This window comes from Mauremys reevesii, linkage group 1 (genome assembly GCF_016161935.1).
Source record: "Mauremys reevesii isolate NIE-2019 linkage group 1, ASM1616193v1, whole genome shotgun sequence".
In the NCBI taxonomy this organism is placed as follows: domain Eukaryota; kingdom Metazoa; phylum Chordata; order Testudines; family Geoemydidae; genus Mauremys; species Mauremys reevesii.
The window spans coordinates 336,285,723-336,305,479 of NC_052623.1; the positions used below are offsets into that span (position 1 = coordinate 336,285,723).

The window sequence follows — 19,757 nt, forward strand, 5'->3', positions numbered from 1 at the left end:
AGATGGTTTGGGACTTGGTTACTTCAGACAGAACGTGTCTCTCTGCATCCTACAGCAGGAGGTGAGATCGGCAGAGATTCTTGAGCGGGCACCACCTCAGATTGAAGAGCAGGAAGCTTGACTTGGAGTCTGGTAGGGCCAGGCACAGCGAGAAACCCACCACTTTTTTTAGGCTTTGGGGGTTGATGGGGGAAAGCTAAGACTTTGAGGGATTTAATGGATACTTATGACCAATCCTTTTAAATGTATAGGATGTGCCCAGAGTATACAATGGGCATCTAGAGGATTTTATAAATCGAAAGAAATGTAAGTCTCTCACAAGGTATTAGTGCGCTTATTTTTGTTTTTTGTTTTACCCTTGAAGACAGGTTTCACATAATGACTGAAAGCAACAGTGAACATAAGTATGAGGACTTCACCCTAGCCCTCAGCTGTGCACTCCACAGATCAGCATAATTGGTAGGCTCGGCTCAAGAGACTCTGAGGCCTGAATAACACTGCTGACACATCTGAAGAAGTCTGCATTGGAAGTCTGATCCAAAGACCAGTGAAGTAAACAGAAAGATTCCCACTGACCTTGATAAGCTTCGGATCAAGCACTATGTGCCTGGCTCAAGATAGTTTAGTTACTCCAGACCTTCCATAGTCCTTAGATTACAAATCATGACAGCTACAAAAAAAAGACGATCCACTACTTTCCTCAGCTCAATTTCCCCCAAGATCTGCTATGAGTACTATACATCAGGAAAAAGTTTAGCCATAAACATATAACAATGAGCTCTTAAGACTTCTTAGTAATTAGTTACACAACCACATATCAGTGTAGTAATCTGTAACATATGATCATCACAATACAGTTTTTCATTATCAGTTACCTGTTTTACTGGTAAAAACTTGCAGATTCGGAGATCTAGGTTCCATCTCTTGGTCTTGAGAGTAATCATATCCAAAATTCACAAATCTAGAAGTAAATAGAGACGATTAAATGCATTTCTTTGTCCACAATGATTTTTAAAGAGTACACTGAACCCATGAAAGGTCACAAGGGAAACAGAATTAGATTATTATTAAACATTCCATAGGAAACAACTGATCGGTCTGTTTCTGTTAGTTTACTCTCTTAGGGTTGGGATTGCAGTCAAAATGCAGCAATTGTTTCATAACCATATTTTAAAAGGAGACATCCCATATGCCTGCAAGTTATTTCTTCATTGCACCATACTGCTTAATCTCACACTAGCTGAATCAAGGTGAAGGAAAATTATGCTGGAGGGTCTCAAATTTATTCACTAACCATATCTGAGCGGTCAAAAGGTTTGGAGCCCAAATCTACCACCCTTACTCATGCCAAGTAGCACCTTACTCTGTGAGTAGTCACACTGATTTCAATGGGAATAGTCACAAAATAAGGGAAGGGGGCAGCAGAATTGGGCTAATTTCTATGGTATTACCAGTTCTATATTTTGGTTCTTTTTCAGATTCTAATGTTGTCTGTAGTTTTCACAGATCTTGGAAAAATCTAACATGGCATAAGTGTTAATTATTAGCTACAATCTATCAATAGTAAATTATGCACTAAATTGTTTTTTAAAAAATGGTCCTCCAGACATATTTCTCGATCTTTCCACAAAGATTCGGATGAGCTTTAGCAATTGTGAAGTTGGTTTTCTTCAGTACTATATCATAACTCTAACAGGCTGTACTGGTTCTTTAAGGTAGACTCCATGTCCACCACTACCAAGCTCCAGCTTTCTGCTTAGTACTGAAGCATGCTGGAAGTGCTACTGTGGGGTACAGTTTGGAACTGTAAGCTACCACTGCAAGGCATGCTGGGAAAGAGAAAGGGTATATAAATAGCTATCATCCCTCATAACAGGTAGAGATGGAGACAAAAGATGAGCTGTTGGTCTGCCCAATTACCAGCCTGGGGCTGAGCCCGGTAGCTGGAAAAGGAATCCCAGAAATGGAATGGAAGTTTTGGGGACACTACCACAGGCCAGCTGTAGAGAGGCTGTGACCTCAGAAGGAAACTAAGGAAAGTTGGTTTTATTTCCATGAGGACACTGTATCCCCCAGGAAGGGTGGTTTAGTCTATATTTGTTTCTCCAGTCAAACTGCTCCCAATGGGAAGGGACCTGTGACCATGTTAAACTTCTCATCTGGCTTCACCATACCACGGAAGGAGACAAAGAAGGGGAAAGTCATGTGAGACACTGTTTCCTCCCCTTTACCTCCACATAAGTCAGGTCACAACAACAGCTACATGGATTCAGGTCATACGGTGCAAAGATGCATGCAATGCCAAATGAAGTTAATGTGTTAATAAACCAAATTTTAGACACACATGTTGACAAATGAGACAAAAAATACTCTATGATCCACTTACTTTAATCCTATGTCTCTTAAAGAGATGTCCAGGGATGCTTCAAGCTGTTAACCCAAAAATCAGAACACACCTACATTATTCAGTATTTAAGGTTGGTCTTTCAGTCCAGTAAAGGATATATCGGGCTCATTCACTCCAACTCACCAATTTCACAAAGAAAACATGGATTCATCGACCACCACTCGATCCTTTTAAGCATTCAAGAACTCAGAAAATAAACCTTTGTAAACCTAACTAAGGTGAGTTTCATATTTTAAACAACTTAAAATTTGTGTCACTGGGAATGCCATACTGTCTTTATATGAGAAGTATATCAAAACAGCTGAGCTTCAAGGCAGCAATACTACAGGGATTTCAAGTACAGAGGGGCAGGAGGAGCAGAGAGTCATGGTCTGGACCCCTCAGTCTGCCTTTTAACTTACAGTGCACTGTAAGCAAAATTCACTCCCACACAGACGCCTCGGATAAGATCCCCTAGAGACCACTTAACCAAACCTTTAGCTGGGATGCATCCACTTCCCTGTGTCAGGGGCATCCATGCAGGCCCGAAGCACTAACATGAATTTCAGACTTTGTCACAAAGAATCCAGTCCAGATAACTACAGAGTGCCCTCAACACTCAATGACATATAGACTCAATTTTGTTTCCACTGAAGTCAATGGGAGCAGGAGTAGGCCTTCATTTCTCCATCAAAATTGATTTGCAAGTGCTGCTTAATTCCATTGGTCTAAAATTAGAGTAATTCCATGAACTTCAGTGGGATTGCACAGATGTTCTAGATGGTTTAAATAGGACTTAATCCTGCCAGGAGTGCAGGGGACTGGACTAGATGACCTCTCAAGGTCCCTTCCAGTCCTACGATTATATTGATCCAAAATCAGTGGAGTAACTCTAACATATTTAGATTAGAATCTGGTCATTACATTTTGAAGAACATTTCCAAGGTTTTTGGTTTTATATAATAATTCATGCTAATAAAAATATCAAATGCAAATATTTGTTTATAAACTTAATTATCATCCCTCAAAATATATAACTAAATCCCCCCCTCAGACTAGCTATATGACAAGTTTATATCTATGACTTACTATTAAATTAAAGTTTTCATCAGGGTAAAACTGGATACATTTTAAGATATTCCTTGATTCCTAAAATTAAGAGAGACACTTTTATTATAATAATCGAGCCACATCACGCAGACTGAGAGATGGCTGGAAAGTCCATCATTCACCCGTTTGCTAACATGCATAAGGCAAGGAGTGGATGAGAAAGAAGGCCAAAACCACACACTACACCCTCAAATAGCACTCCCCAGCACACATGCTTCCTTCCTGTCCCAGATCAGTTGTCTATCTTCTGTCTATAATTGGTTACGGTGTTGTGCAATACCCAATCATACGCCTCTTTCACACACCGAAAGCCACTAGAAGGTTACAGAACAGCTTTCAGTAACCTTTTGCTCCATAGAGACTAAAGCTATTAAAAACAGTATCTTATTTTGCACATCTCCAAAAGGCCTCTTGCAAAAAGTAGAATAGAGATGAATATATTACACTTCCCATCCTTTCTGAAATACTCCAGTTAATTCAGTGCATCAAAAGAACCCAAACAAACTAGCTCTGAAAGTCCATTTTTGTTCATGCATAACTTAGGCTAAGTTTGGCTATTCCCATTAGTCAGAATGAAAAGCAGTTTGAAACTTTCCTCAGTTGGTGCACATGGGCTATGCTTTCTTACATCTATATGCTCTGGTTTGCAAATGATATTCTCTCATAAATTGGCACGTCCATATTCCTAGGGCGCATGTGCTAGCTATAATAGGTTTAGATAATCACATACATCAGCACTACCTTTAAAAAAAATCCCTCTGTTACCTGGGAGGCACTGTCACCACATCTCACTGCAAATACTCACCTGTAAACAATAGCATGGAAAATCTAATTTAGGCCTCTAATTTTCATTACCCTGCTCTTCTTACTACCCAAAATAATCCAACTCACACCATTATTACTGGCTTTTAAACTCAAACTTTCGTATCAGAAAAATGAAAGATGAGAACACACACCGATTCAATTTTTTCCCACCTTTGGAACAATGTAGAAGAGTCTTTGTTCTGTCATATCCCATTGTGCCCAAATGAGATCTTCTACAACTCTGTCTCTTGGGAGCTGGCCTGAGTTTTGAATCACCTTAAGGGAAAGATTTAAAAAATGAGGTGAACACTATAGGTCAAATACTCTTCTGTAATGAAGATGATGAACAACTCAGGCTTTCAAAAGACAACCAGCAGCACACAGAACAGCCTGATCATTTTAATATTTCCAAGTAGCTTAATGTCCTATTTGCTCATTTCACAGGAGTCTTTGTAAACCAGAGGGTCTGGCATATTGCAGAGGCAGTACGTTCAGTTCAGGAGAAATATTTGCAAGTTCCCAAGGAAGTTGCATCTAGGAGTTCCTAGACTGGAAGGATAGTTTGTGATTTCCCTTCCCCTCCCAACTCTGCCAAAGGACAACTTAACCTCCCAAGTCCCTTGAAGGTGGGGAGGGAGAATAGATGGCAAGCTTAGTCCCAGGGAAATGGGATGCGAGATGCTTTTGAACTGACTGCAACAATCTTTACTAGCCAATGGAGGAGGAAAAGTTGTTAGTTCCAAAGGGAGTCTTGTCCCCTCTTTCCAAACACATGATGAATGAGAAGGGAAGAGGCTAAAGTAGTGGGAAATGATTAGGACCATCTAAGTTTACCCTTGGCAGATGCAGAAAGACGTCATTTCAAGTAACAGTTAAACAGTTTACTTGACAGAAGCTGGCGTAGACTAAGGGCCTGATTTTCAGTTACTCTAAAGCCCTGTTCCCTACTCTTACAGTTTTTTTTAAAATTGCACCCACCTTAAGACACCTTTTCACCGCCAGAGCAGTGTGATAGGCCTTACAGTAACTGAGAATAAGGCCTCATAGGTCTGGAGGGGAAACGTTTATTTGCCACCATAGGGGCCAACTCCGTGGGTGCTCTGGGGCTGGAGCACCCTCGGGGGAAAATTGGTGGGTGCTCAGCACCCACCAGCAGCTCCCCACCCCCCCGCCCAGCTCGCCTCTGCCTCCTCCCCTGAGCACGCCACGTGCCCGCTTTTCCCCCCTAGCTCCCAGCGCTTGCACTGCGAAACAGCTGTTTTGCGCAGCTAGGAGGGAGGGGGAACGCAGCGCGCTCGAGGGAAGAGGCGGGGCCAGGGTGGGGATTTGGGGAAGGGATCCAGTAGGGGCAGAGAGGGGTGGGGACTCTGGGGAAGGGGTTGGAATGGGGGCAGGACAGGGGCGGGGAAAGAGTGGAGTTGGGGCGGGGCGGCGCGAGCACCCACCAGCGCCGGGGAAAGTTGGCGCCTACGTTTGCCACAATTAAATGAATTGTGGTTTTCATGATACAGCAAATACATTACAACTGCCTTAGACTAACACTGATTATTGCATTTCATTTTAAATAGGACACACACTAGTGGATTTGTAGATAGTCTTCTAATAATGGCACCACTGACTAATGTTACTACTAGCAACTATAATAAGGATTCATATCATATGTTCTAAATACAGGGGAATGAATAATTCAAAGCATTCACATCGCCACTTGCAAACTGAATTTTAGATGCATCATTCGGTTTTGTTGCTACTTCATGCATCCTCCATACAGGTCATCTTTCTAAACTCTCCTCCATGTCAGAGTCCTAGAACACAAGGGTGGATGAAAGCCCTTTAGCTCCACTCTTATCACCCAAAATATTTAGGTTTTGTGGAAGCTGTGAACCTCAGCCTAAACATACCCTTTGATAAGGTCAAGTTCATAGTCTTAAGGAGAAGGCAATGAGATGACTAACTTTCCTCATAAGTTACACAGTATCTGGTTGAATAACCTACTATACTATCTGTACATTTATTAATATAGCTTTCACAGTTGTTGCCACAGTTTAAAGCATTACCAAAACAAGGATTTAGAAAGGTCAGAAAAATAACAGCAGAAAACTGGTTATAAGAATAGTCTTCCCCTAGTTTTTCAATAAAAGCATCAAAAGAAAGTTGGTTTCTTACCACTTTGTGGTGATCTTCTGTGACAACATGAATGTGAAATTGTTCAATATCTTTAAAATTAGAAATATTGAAATTCAGTTTTTTAAAAAAATATGTTAATATGGTTAGCAAAACAATTTAACCACCAAGCACTGGAAAGTTGTGAGCTGCCATATTAGTATCAAGAAAGATCAACTCCTGGCATAATAGTTAAGCTGAATAATAAGTCAAATCTTACAGTCCTTACTCAGGCAAAACCCTCATCAAAATCATTGAGATTTTCCCTGAGTAAGGACTACAAGATATGGCCAATGGATACTGTAAGGGCATTGCTGTAGTTTATAGCACCCGTTCTAATTTCTGGAATTTATATCCAAAGTCTTATCCTATTTATACTGGTGTAAAATAAGAGTAGCTCTACTTAAGTCAACAGAACTGCTCTGAAATTATACCAGTATATGAGAAAGCATTATTTCACCTTCAGTTCTTTAAAAAAAGGGGGGGGAGGCTATTTATGGGCAATGCATTAACTAATCAAAAATAAAATAAGAACACAGTCAAGATTGTTTCCAATATTAGAGGAATGGCCAATCTTATTAAAGTATACCTTTGTTGGAATAGCATCTGTGATATTATTATTGGCTGAGATCTTTCTTATTTCTATATTGGCTTTTATGGAAGGGAGAAATAAGTAAATAAAAACAGCTATTGAAGTCAAATTAGCAATATAGTTGTAGTCTACAGTGTTTCAAAATAATAGCACGTCCATATTTAACCAGAAAAGCAATATATATTTAAAATATTAACTCAAATACTTACATTTATCTTCTGAAATTAGTAAGAGATGGCTTTCTGGAAAAGGATTTCTGTTTGCAGCTGGATAGAGAAACTGTAAAAGGAAATTATGTAAAAATAATGGCCAAGAGACTTTATTGCTAAAGCTAATCTAAGCTGTTTATAATTTTTAAGAGATTTATTGACAGCAGAATAACTTTTGTATACAGACTGCCACACTGATAATCCTCCATAAACAACAACAGCAGCACTACTACAGATGAAAATCATCATTAGTTGCTATGAATATAATCTTAGAAAGATTCAAGATAGATAAAATAGACAGTTCAAATCAAAAGCAGAGTCTACTTATATTGTACTAAGTATTACAAAAGCATAATCTCTCTCAGTTACATAATGCAATATTGGTACTTTTAAATTCCCCTGCTTTTTCACTTTAAAGTAATAAATGAAAAGCTACAGTCAGATTAGTTGAATAATTTACCTGTACTCTGATACAGGTATCCACAGCCTTTAGGACTCTTACATTATTAACTGGGTGAATTTCAATGAGCAAGGTCAAACACTTAGATACTGCAAAAAGAACACAAGTTTCAAACTATATTAATCTGTTTTATAAAGTTTTGTTTTATAAAATAAGGGATACAAGCAAAAGTAGTGTTGCAAAATCCCTATAACAGTGTTAGTTTTACCTTCACAATTAAAAATAAGCCACTTTTGGTACCTGGCTGCAGTAGTTGATTTACTCTTTCTTCCTTTGTTGACTGAAGAAAACTGACTGCTACGTAACAAAAAACAAAATATGTATATTCACTATTTCATCTTAGTGAACCTTTCCAAATATCAAATCACATAAAATCTAATGTAAGAAAATTCATCACTGAACCAAACTTTACAGATGTACTAGACATGCAGAAACTTAAGTAGTTTGTTTAAAAAGAAAAAAAGCAGTCACAGTAATCACATTGTCAGCTAGATATTCTAGTGACAGATGCATTAAAAATGCAGAGAAGGAGATTGTCAAGAGCTGCTTCTGGGTAAAATATTTCTTATTATTTCTAGATTTAAATTTATCCAGATTAGTAAAATAAAAACTTTTCTATATCATGACACAGTATAATTTTAATGAGATAAAGATGACACTTACCTAGTAATGTCTTTTCATTGTTGATCGAACAACTGATTATGTGTAGATCTTTTTCAAAGGTATACAGATGCTATTGAGAAATAAATTTTGAGTTAAATACATAGCGCGGCTTGTTTGTTTCACTCACTTAATACAAACTATTTTTAAAGTCTCTACTCCTTAGGAAAACAACACTGATCAGTATTTCTTCAAAGTGTTTCTTTAAACAAACATTCCAAAGGGCAGAAGAACTATATTCTGACCCCATGTTTTAGCACTCTCCTCCACCCTTTGTGCATTGCTTTTTTCCCTAGGCCCCCAATCTGCCACTAGATCTACATAGGCAAACCCTTAAGTCAGCATGAAACCCCAATGATTTCAACACAGCTCTGCACAGGCCATCCACATGGATCCAAATGCAGGACTGTACAATCTTCTTTTCTAGGATCATGTCTTCATAGACATGTGGCAGCACACAGCACAGCACAGTTTTACATTGTTTTATTTTTGCATGCAGGTATGTAACAAACAAAACAAACAAATCTACATTTGGAAGTTGCACTTCCATGATAAAGAGATTGCACTACGGTACTTGTATGAAAATTCTATTTCTTTTGTTTATCATTTTTACAGTGAAAATATTTGCAATAAAAAAATCATAATAAAAAGTGAGCACTGTACACTTTGTATTCTGTGTTGTAATAGAAATCAACATGTTTGAAAATGTAGAAAACATCCAAAAATATTTAAATAAATGGTATTCTATTATTGTTTAATTGCGCGATTAATCACAATTAATTTTTTTAATAGCAACTAATTTTTTAATTGCTTGACAGCCCCACTTTTTAGAAAACATGTTCAATTCGGCCGTTTTTTAAGACTCATTAGTGTTCGTATTTGCCCGGTGCACTATAAAATAAGTCAGATTGCTATGCAGACAGGTTGCTACAAAACTTTATTTGAATCCTTTACGCTGGGGTGTGGAAAGGTCACAACAGCAACTTTTATTTCAAAACAAACACTTCAGACAGACACGAGAATGTCATTTTTTAGGGCATCAAAACCTAGAAAGCAGAGATATTCTCCTTTCTAGATCTACATGTGGCATTAGCCTTACCTCATTTTGTTTATTAAGAGGATCATATAATCCAATGCAGGTACTGCCACTTCCCTGTAAATTAAATGAAATAACTGTCAATTTATCTAGATTTATATAGACGTTTGTTAAACATTGTTTTCTCCTTTCCACTGTTACTCCCCTCTTCTCTCCTATCACTCCTGTCCATTTTCTGGCCTTTGGTTTCATACGTATTGCTCTATTACTTTAATTCCAAAAAAGGGGAGTGAGAAAATAGGGCAGGGGTAGGTAACCTATAGCACACGTGCAGAAGGCAGCACACAAGTTGATTTTCAGTGGCACTCACACTGCCCAGGTCCTGGCCACCAGTCTGGGGGGCTCTGCATTTTAATTTAATTTTAAATAAACCTTCTTGAACATTTTAAAAACCTTATTTACTTTACATACAACAATAGTTTAGTTAGATATTATAGACTTATAGAAAGAGACCTTCTAAAAACGTTAAAATGTATTACTGGCACGCGAAACCTTAAATTAGAGTGAATAAATGAAGACTCGGCACACCACTTCTGAAAGGTTGCCAACCCCTGAAATAGGGGATGAGGAGTTGCTGTGTTTTGTTGTTGTTGTTTTGGTTTTTAGAACAGTTACATGTGACAACTGATCCACCCACCACCACAACTGAACCTGCCTCTCCATATAAGCTGAAATTCACTTCTCTACCTCACTGAAGCCCTATGTAGGCTCCCCACTCAACCTACACAAGGGCAGGGTGGCAATGAAGCAATATCTTGGCACCCTTTGTGCACCATGGAAAGGGGATTCTGTGCTGAAGCTCTGTAGGATATTTTGGGGTGGGATGCACCAGATCTGGATGATCTGCAATTATATGGATCCAGTGGCTAAAAACTTCACATCCGGGTGCAGAGAGGCTGCCACATAGGCCAGAGGCCTACCTGCAGTTGGAGGAAGAATGTAGCCCCTACCCTGGGAACTATCAAGACAAACGCTAAATAGATTTCACAAGCTGTTTATAGCTCCAGATTGTCAACACAATTATTGACAGTCTACTGCCTTATAAAAAACAAACACCATCTACAGCTGATTTATATAATGATGTGCTGGTTATTGTTTACAATACTTCTGAAGACAAACAGATTAAACTGGTTTTTTTTTTAATAGACAAGACTCTCTATGGTTTTCCACGCTTTAGGTTTTCCAGATCTATCTCCATTTTTGGCATCTGACTGGCAGCAAATTGGTGCATTACCATTTTCAGTTGGAAGCTACTACCACTCTCAAAGTGTGCATAAAGATACCAGGTTAATGAGGCTACATCCAGCTATGTAACCTTGCACTCATCAGACTACAGTCGTTGACTCTGCTTGATACAATAACACCACTGTTTTTAACAACAGAGCATGCAAAAATGGACCTGTAGTGGTTTGCAAAATTACTGCACCTTGTTTTGTGAAGTAGACATAGGGCCCTTCATTTTCAACTTTTATTTCATTTAATTTTTCCCAGGAATTTATCAGTGTTTATTACCACAACAACAAAAACAGGTGAAAATCAGTGCAAAAAACTATTAATAATTTTTCTGGGTAAACACGGGTTTATTTTGGTGAACAGAAAGACGGGGGGGGGGTGAGTATTCAGTAGATTAATGCTTTGAATTCCGTGGTTTGGTTTGCTGCAGAACAAAAACACAACACGAAATACAGTGCCACCTCTGAGTTTAAGAAAACAATATCTCTAATCCCCAAATAAAACTTTTCATTTGAATAAACAGTTTACTGTTGTAGACCTAGAACTATTAGCCTATAAATAATTGGGCCACACCATTTGCCGGGCATACACTTAACTTCATCCTTTTCTCTCTTTTTTTTTTTTAAACTTTTGAATACTTCCTTGTGTTCTGAAACTTATTCTGATACAGATTTTTGCTTACTTCCCATTTTAGTGTGTAAAATCTTTAAACAGTTATCTGCTAACAGCTTGAAACGTATATGTGGTGGGCGTGAGATTCATCAGTAAGTTCAGATGTGCATACACTTCAGAGTTTGCATGCGTGCCTGTTTGTTTATTGTGTGTATCTTCTAGACTAATACATAGCCTTATTTCAACAGGCAGCTTTGCATATACACACAGACTAACGTATTATCCAAACACAGACAGCTTATGCAATGTATTGTATTTTCCTAATAAAACAAGTTATTTTTATATATTTGAATGATACAAAAGTAGGGTGAAAATCAGAAGAAAAATGAAACCGTTGTGAAACTCGGGGATATTTTGGTAAAGAACGGTCTAAACTGAAAATGAAGGGGCTTAAGTATATATAAGGGCCTGGTCATGCATTCTCTTAGGTTTTTATACCTGCTACCACAGTAGCTAAGCTCTCAACAACAAAACTCTTCTATGCTCCTATTTCAGAAAAGAAAAAGAAAAAAAAAAAGCATGTGCTTAAGTTCCACTGACTTAAAATTAATCAAGTGCATTCCTGAACAGGACCAAATTGAGACCTTACTGACTTCAGTGGGAGCAGGAGCAGGCCCCTATAATCTGGCATTTTCTGTACTTTGCTAAGACAAGTGTATTTCATATAAACTGGACTCAAAGCTGTAATAATCAAAGTTCCACATCAAGACTATGCATGTGCTAGCATATTGTTACCAAGGGCACTCCCAGGATTCCTACATTGCTTTTCAGGGGAGAAGGGCTTACCTTGTGAGTAATAAGCTGTTTTTTTTTAAACAGGTCTGTGACAACTGTATATGCCATGAAAGACAAAGGCCACGTTTTTTCTAATCTCAACATTATTTTGTAATTTTTGTAAAAGCTTGGAAATAACGTCCATCCTCCTCCTTCCACTGATCCTACACACAACACATATGGTCTTTTTTCAGATACACTTGAGATACAGATTGTTTTCCAATTGTGTTTAATGGGACAGAAACCAAAACAGCTGTTTAGTTTACACCTTTGTCTGTGCCCCAGTCTTGCTGATGATGTCAGTATGAACATGAAGTGCTCTGACAAGTGTTAGAGTTAACTGCTGCTAGAGAACCAGCAGGAAGGACACATGTTGAAGTGTCTCTCACAAAAATGGTGGCTCATTGATTAATATAGTTTACAATGGTTATTTAAAATAAATCTCAAGACTAAATTGCCTTGGACAACACAATAAGATCTGCAGTTAACCAACACCAGTATGTGCAGTAATGAAGTTATTTCCCCATAGTGAATATAGGGAAGAACAAGGAAATCTGCAGGTACTACGGTAACCATATCTATTGATCTTGAATAAAATGAGAAAGTTTTTCGATATCATTTCTGTATACTAACAACAGAGTAGCAACATGAAAAAAATACTCATCATTCAGAAGACATTCTAAACCAGTTTGCAAGTTTTAAGGTAGGTCAAAAATGGGACTTTAAACTTTACTGTATGTGTGGGTAACTGATAAGTAGCTAGATAAATTCAAGACCCTGTCCCTTCCTGCACAAAAAGAAGAAAGTCATAAAAAGATCAGCAGATGGAAAAGTTTTGCCATACACAAGAGAACAAAGTAGATAAAACAGTACATTTGCTATCAGTCAACCAAACAGAACAAAAATCACCTTAAGTGGAATCCTGCCTCCATTAAGGTTAATGGCAAAACTCCAGTTGCCTATCAGTGGAGCCAGCATTTCACCCTTACGGCTTAAAAATGGTCCATTTTCCAAGCTTTGGCAATTTGATGCAAAAAGCATCGTATGTACAGGATGAAATTTATACTTTTTGTAAATCTTCCAACTTCTGGAGAAAAAAAGTTAGCATACCCAAGGGTCTGGGATAATTCAGACCCCCATCATGCAACTGCATCAGCATGGATGAACTCAATCCTGCATGGAGTCTCACTAACTTCAGTAGGAATCTATCTGGGCATTAAGGCCAGCACGGATCCCACAGCAGGTTAGACACCTTATTTGTCTGTCTCACACAGACAACACTCCTCTCTCTAGGAGAAGGATGCATGCTTTTTAAAAAAAAAAAAACCAAAAACATACAACATATGACCAGCCCTCAAATTTGCCCAGTGGTGAAAATACTCCAAGGAGTACTCACTCTCCAGTCCAGTAACAGGTTTTAAATCTTAAAACCCGAACAAAACATATCTGTGGCCTTCCCAAGGGAGCAAGGCTCCAGATGCTGGTTTGGTTCTGTAGTAGACTGATCTACCCAGGGAAAAGTCAGCCTACTTTGGCGAGACAGGAAGACTGGGGAATTAACAAAAAACATGTTCTTCAGGACAGAGTTCAGAGCAGTTTGGCAGGTGGAAGCCTCACGCGAATGTGTTCTCCACTCTGCTACACCCAGTTTTCAGGATCTCCCTTGTGCCCCGCTACCACCACCTGGCACCACACAGAGTTTACTTCAGCCCTAGGAAATGTAACTAGCTGGGGATGGGAAGGCAAACACGCTGAGCAAGCTCAGTGAATCTTGCTGTTTTTCCCAAGAGCCTGACTGCCATATGAAGTGATTGGACTGGCCAGTCTGCAGCCCTGGAATGCTTAATGCAACATTCCATACATGCTAGAAAGAAGGCACTTTCCCCTTATGAACAAAAAGTGGCCTCCTCAAGTCTGTAGTGCCCAGAGGATTTGCTGTCAACAGCTGCACAGATGAACTTTGCATGGATCAGAGTAAAATATGAATACAGTTTTGTGTAATACAAAAATCAGATATTTCATTAAACTAAAATATTAAAAACAAACAAACAAAAAACAAAGGGAGGATTGTTAATACTGCCAGGTGATGTGTAAAGGCCCCATAACTCCTCTTGCTGTCTTCATGCAAAGGAAAGCCTGCATCCACAAGAAAAGGGAATTCTGCTCTGCTGCAGCCTCTTCCTTCCCTTATCCTTGTGGAAGCCCTGCTGGATGCTCTGCTGTTTGGCGGGGACAGGTCAAAGAATAAGAGGCATCCCTGGCAATGCAGTTCCATTGGAAGTGCATTGCCCTGCAGCCTGTGCCCCAAGCAGATCCCCTAAAATCCACATGAATCTGGTTGGGTACTAGTAGATTTTGCTACCTGAACCCCAACTTCTTCCAAAGAGGGGGAATCATCCCTAAACCAATTGGAGAATTCTTGCACTGCCACAAGATTTAATACTGAGTGTTACTTCTTTACATGGACTATATGTTTAGGGAGAACCAGGCCCTAAATGCAGGCTTTTGCAGTAAAAGTGACTGTAGCTCTAGGGTGACCAGATAGCAAATGTGAAAAATCAGGACAGGGGGTGGGGGATAACATGAGCCTATATAAGAAAAAGACCCAAAAATCCAGACTGTCCCTATAAAATCAGGACATCTGGTCACCCTATGTAGCTCTGAAGGATACTAAACAAGTTAGAGATACTTCAAAGTTTGTGACATCTACAACTACAGGCACGGTTTAAAATTACACAAAGCACAGCATAAGAGGAGGGTTTTTTTTTACCATTAAAAAAGTTTAAAGATGTCACTTATACAGAACCAAGTTTAAGTGAAATAGCTCCACTTGAATTCAGTAGATTCTGCCTTTCTTAAGCAACTCAGCTCTCAGGGAGGAAGAATGTGCTGTTTATGAATAATTTGTGTAAGTAATGGCTGTTCGTTCAGGATGAAATCCTGGCCACAGTGAAATCAATGGCAAAACTCCAATGGACTTTAATGGAGCCAGGATTTCACTCTCTGTCCCTCTAGCCTTGCCCCAAGGAAAAAACAGTTTTGTAAGTAACCTAAAAGGCATCCAAAACTTGTAATCCATCAAATTACAGATTTTAAAAATCCAATGAAAAGAAATGTAAAATGCAAGTGTTAGATTAAATTAGACAAATTCTTACTTTCCAGTATATCTGAACAGACTTCTATGCTGTAGACTTACCTTCCAGGTATAAATAATTTTTCCATTTCTTTCAACATTTACTACGTACGGTGTTGCTGCACTCTTCTCAAAAGTGTCTGAAATGAGAAGTATTAAAGTCATAAGACACTCATTTGGATTAATTCATTGTAGAACTTACGTAGGTTTAAAACAAATCAGCATTAGTCTTACATCTGCAAAAACACTTAAATGGAGGCCTTTCTAGAGCATATTGTGCGCATGAAAATATTCCTCTCTTCTTGAGGAAGATAGTGTAGTATGCAGGCTTCTATTTAATCCTGAATGAAACTTCAAATGAGATGTAATGAGTTTTAAAACTTATAGAAAAGGAGCTTAGCTTCTAAACATTCCGCACTCACCCACCCAATAACATGGAAACCATGTTTAAATTAACAACTCTAATTGCCATAGTAATGGAATTAACCATCTCCTTGCAAAATTTCAGGATCAACTCCTATTTTCCGTTAGAATTCTAAATAAGAGGTTTGGATTCATAAGAACATAAGAACAGACATACTGGGTCAGACCAAAGGTCCATCTAGCCCAGTATCCTGTCTACCAACAGTGGCCAATGCCAGGTGCCCCAAAGGGAGTGAACCTAACAGGTAATGATCAAGTGATCTCTCTCCTGCCATGCTTCTCCACCCTCTGACAAACAGGATAGGGACACCATTCCTTACCCATCCTGGCTAATAGCCATTAATGAACTTAACCTCCATGAATTTATCCAGTTCTCTTTTAAACCCTGTTATAGTCCTAGCCTTCACAACCTCCTCAGGCAAGGAGTTCCACACGTTGACTGTGCGCTGTGTGAAGAAGAACTTCCTTTTATTTGTTTTAAACCTGCTGCCTATTAATTTCATTTGGTGGCCCCTAGTTCTTGTATTATGGGAATAAGTAAATAACTTTTCCTTATCCACTTTCTCCACATCACTCATGATTTTATACACCTCCATCATATCTCCCCTTAGTCTCCTCTTTTCCAAGCTGAAAAGTCCTAGCCTCTTTAATCTCTCCCCATATGGGACCCATTCCAAACCCCTAATCATTTTAGTTGCCCTTCTCTGAACCTTTCCTAGTGCCAGTATATCTTTTTGAGATTAGGAGACCACATCTGTATGCAGTATTCAAGATATGGGCATACCATCGGATTTATATAAGGGCAATAATATATTCTCCGTCTTATTCTCTATCCCCTTTTTAATGATTCCTAACATCCTGTTTGCTTTTTTGATCGCCTCTATATACTGTGTGGACGTCTTCATAGAACTATCCACGATGACTCCAAGATCTTTTTCCTGATTCGTTGTAGATAAATTAGCCCCCATCATATTGTATGTATAGTTGGGGTTATTTTTCCCAATGTGCATTACTTTACATTTATCCACACTAAATTTCATTTGCCATTTTGTTGCCCAACCACTTAGTTTTGTGAGACCTTTTTGAAGTTCTTCACAGTCTGCTTTGGTCCTAACTATTTTGAGCAGTTTAGTATCATCTGCAAACTTTGCCACCTCACTTTTTACCCCTTTCTCCAGATCGCTGTATGCTGCTTACAGCAGATCAGTTTCAACCCATCCTATTACATGCATACAGGACTTCAGAAGTTAAGTAATGGCTATGCATTGCAAGTTCTCAAACTGCAGTCCTCAGAGCACCAGCTGGTGGTCAATGGAGAGGTGGAACCAGCACCACGACACCTGTCACCTTGTTTCCAGCTGCCTCTCCAGGCAACTCAGAGAAATACCTGGAAATGAGGCAGCGCAGGAGCCTAGGTGCCTCCTCCAGAGCCACTTCTGCATAAAGAGCAGAATAAAAAACACAATTTTCCCTTAATGACCAGAGCCACCAGGAAGCCACGCAGCCTAGCAGTATTCACTGGGGCAGTGGTTTTCAAACTTATTTGATCACACGCCCTTCTTTCTGTCTGTAGTAGTTTTGCCCGAGCTGGGGCACGTGGCTAGCAGCCACCGCTCTCCAGCCACCCAGCTTTGAAGGCAGCATTGCCGTCAGCAGCAGCGAAGAAATAAGGGTGGCATGATTTGGTACTGCCACCCTTATTTCTGTGGTGCTGCTGCTGGCAGCACTGCCTTCAGAGCTGGGCGCTCAGTCAGCAGCTGCTGCTGTCTGGCCACCCAACTCTGAACGTGTGCAGTAAGTGGTTTTTTTCCTAAATCTTTTAATGCCCCCACACCCAGAATACATTCCACATATCCCAGTTTAAGAACTGCTGCACTGAGGTACCTGGAAACTAAGCAGCACAGGGGCATGTGCAAGGATCCCATGTGTCAGGGAAGCATAGATAAGAGAGTGGGGGTAGATGAGGGAGAGAGTCATCAGAAAGCCACGATGGACATGAAGAGGAAAGAGAAGGACCAGGCAGCAGGGAAGCCCAAAACAAAAGTGATTAGTGTATGTCAGAAAGGACAAATCTCATATCTTATTAAAGACAATAAAAAGGCATGCTTTCTTTATGTCACTTTTCTAGCAGCTGTGGTTGCCAAAGGGCTGTTGCCTCACAAATGGGATCTTGACTGGGAGAGAAAATATAGTCCATAAAAAGAACATTTGATGGCTGCATTTTAACCACTGTATGGTAGTTTGCAATAGCAATAGTGTTCAGAAAGTGTGAATGGAAAAAATCTTCAAGATTTCTGTTAGGTTATGAGCTGGGTTTGACACTAATAACTTCGCAGTTATCACCTAAAGTTGGTAGAGAGTGTGCTTCCTCCATATGGTCAGGTATTTTTATACTATAAACTGGCTTGCGTTAACACAATTAGTAACAAAAAGAACACCTCCTTTGTTTTATTTATTACTGTTAGGATCAATTAAATTCAGAACACTGGCATTTTGTTGTTGGGAAACAAGGGGGCAATCCTGGCTTTCTTTACACTACTAGATTCACCGCTTTCCACAGCTGTCAGATCACTCAAAGTCCATTACAACAGCATTACACTGGAGATGACCACCCAATAATAGCCCAGAAGATATGTCATTATCATAGGCCCAGGCACACCCTAATGCAGGGGTGGGCAAGCTCATCCTGCCCGGCCCGCCTGAGCTCCCAGCCAGGGAGGCTCCCCGCCCCGGCCCTGCCTTCCCCTATCCCCAAGCGCCTGAGCATGCCACATCCAGAAGCAGCACTGGACAGAGCTAAAGCGGTGTGGCTGCAGCGGGGCATGAGCTCCTCCCGCTCAGAGCCGTGTGGTAAGGGGGTGGGGCTGCGAGCTGCAGCCGAGTGGCGGGAGCTTAGGTCCCATGGAGCCACCCTGCTGCAGCGCTGTCCAGGGCCACTTCTGGACGCGGCACGCTGAGGCTCCGGGAGAGGGGGGAGGTGGGGCTAAGCGGCATGATAAACGGGCCGGAGGGGTTGGATAAGGGGCAGGGAGTCTCGGGGACGGTCAGGGAACGGGGAGGGTTGGATGGGGCAGAGGTTCTGGGGGTGGTGGTCAGGGGACCGGGAACGGGGGGTTGGATCGTGGGAGTTCTGGGGGTCTGTCAGGAGGCAGGGGGTGGATAGGGGTCGGGGCAGTCAGGGGACAGGGAGCAGGGGGGTGTTGGTGGGGGGGGTGGGGTCCTGGGGGGGTGGTTGGGGGGGCAGTCAGGGGATAAGGAGCAGGATAGGTCGGGGATTCTGAGGGGAGTAGTCGGGGGGCAGGAAGTGGGTGGGGGTCGGATGGGGGCAGGGCCAGGCTGTTTGGGGAGGCACAGCCTTCCCTACCTGGCCCTTCATACAGTTTTGGAACCTCGACGTAGCCCTTGGGCCAAAAAGTTTACTCATGCCTGCCCTAATGTCTCAAAAAAAGAGTGGCTTTGCATTTTAATTTAATCTCATGATACGCTCTATATACAAAGTCCGCGTTCGCTCGCAGCATGCGTCCCCATTACTGCGGTGCCACATTACCATTGGCCCTCCCCTCCGACTACTATTCTAGAAAATTATTTGACCTATATAAGCGGCCGCGTCAGGCGTGCCCAGCGCAGTGTCTACAGTGTTTGTAATCTTTGTCATGTGTACTCTACTGAAATAGCATAACAAGCCCATGGCTTTACGTTTTAATTCAATCGTATGATACCCCCTTTAAATTTTAAAATATGGATCGGTTCATTGATAAGATAAGAAAAGGAGCAGACAAGCTGTACATGTGAAAGAGCCTTTTCGAAACTAACATATGTAAAAAATAAACTAAAAAATACAATGTCCCAACAGCGCCTCAACTCACTCATGATTTTGTACATTGAACAAGAATTGGCTTCATCAGTTAATTACAATGACATGATTGAGGAATTTAAGTCCATAACACCTGATGAGCGACGTCTCATTCTCTAGGACAGGAAGATGAAGAAACTTTAATCTGTTTTGGTCAATTTTGGTTACCTCATTATCTGGTTAAAGATA

General features: G+C 40.4%; 1 protein-coding gene across 2 annotated transcripts in view; it reads right to left on the bottom strand.

Moving 5' to 3' along the window:
* LOC120393089 (gamma-secretase activating protein) overlaps nucleotides 1-19,757 on the bottom strand; it is a 65,117-nt gene that overhangs the window by 39,506 nt on the left and 5,854 nt on the right. For both annotated transcript variants that reach the window (XM_039517700.1, XM_039517711.1), the window contains exons 2-12: nucleotides 15,356-15,432; nucleotides 9,484-9,537; nucleotides 8,388-8,457; nucleotides 7,965-8,021; nucleotides 7,725-7,813; nucleotides 7,265-7,334; nucleotides 6,467-6,516; nucleotides 4,472-4,576; nucleotides 3,476-3,535; nucleotides 2,387-2,430; nucleotides 876-961 (exon numbers count right to left, since the gene is read on the bottom strand). In XM_039517700.1, the coding sequence (XP_039373634.1) occupies nucleotides 876-961; nucleotides 2,387-2,430; nucleotides 3,476-3,535; nucleotides 4,472-4,576; nucleotides 6,467-6,516; nucleotides 7,265-7,334; nucleotides 7,725-7,813; nucleotides 7,965-8,021; nucleotides 8,388-8,457; nucleotides 9,484-9,537; nucleotides 15,356-15,432 (762 nt within the window). The remainder of the gene's footprint in view (nucleotides 1-875; nucleotides 962-2,386; nucleotides 2,431-3,475; nucleotides 3,536-4,471; nucleotides 4,577-6,466; nucleotides 6,517-7,264; nucleotides 7,335-7,724; nucleotides 7,814-7,964; nucleotides 8,022-8,387; nucleotides 8,458-9,483; nucleotides 9,538-15,355; nucleotides 15,433-19,757) is intronic.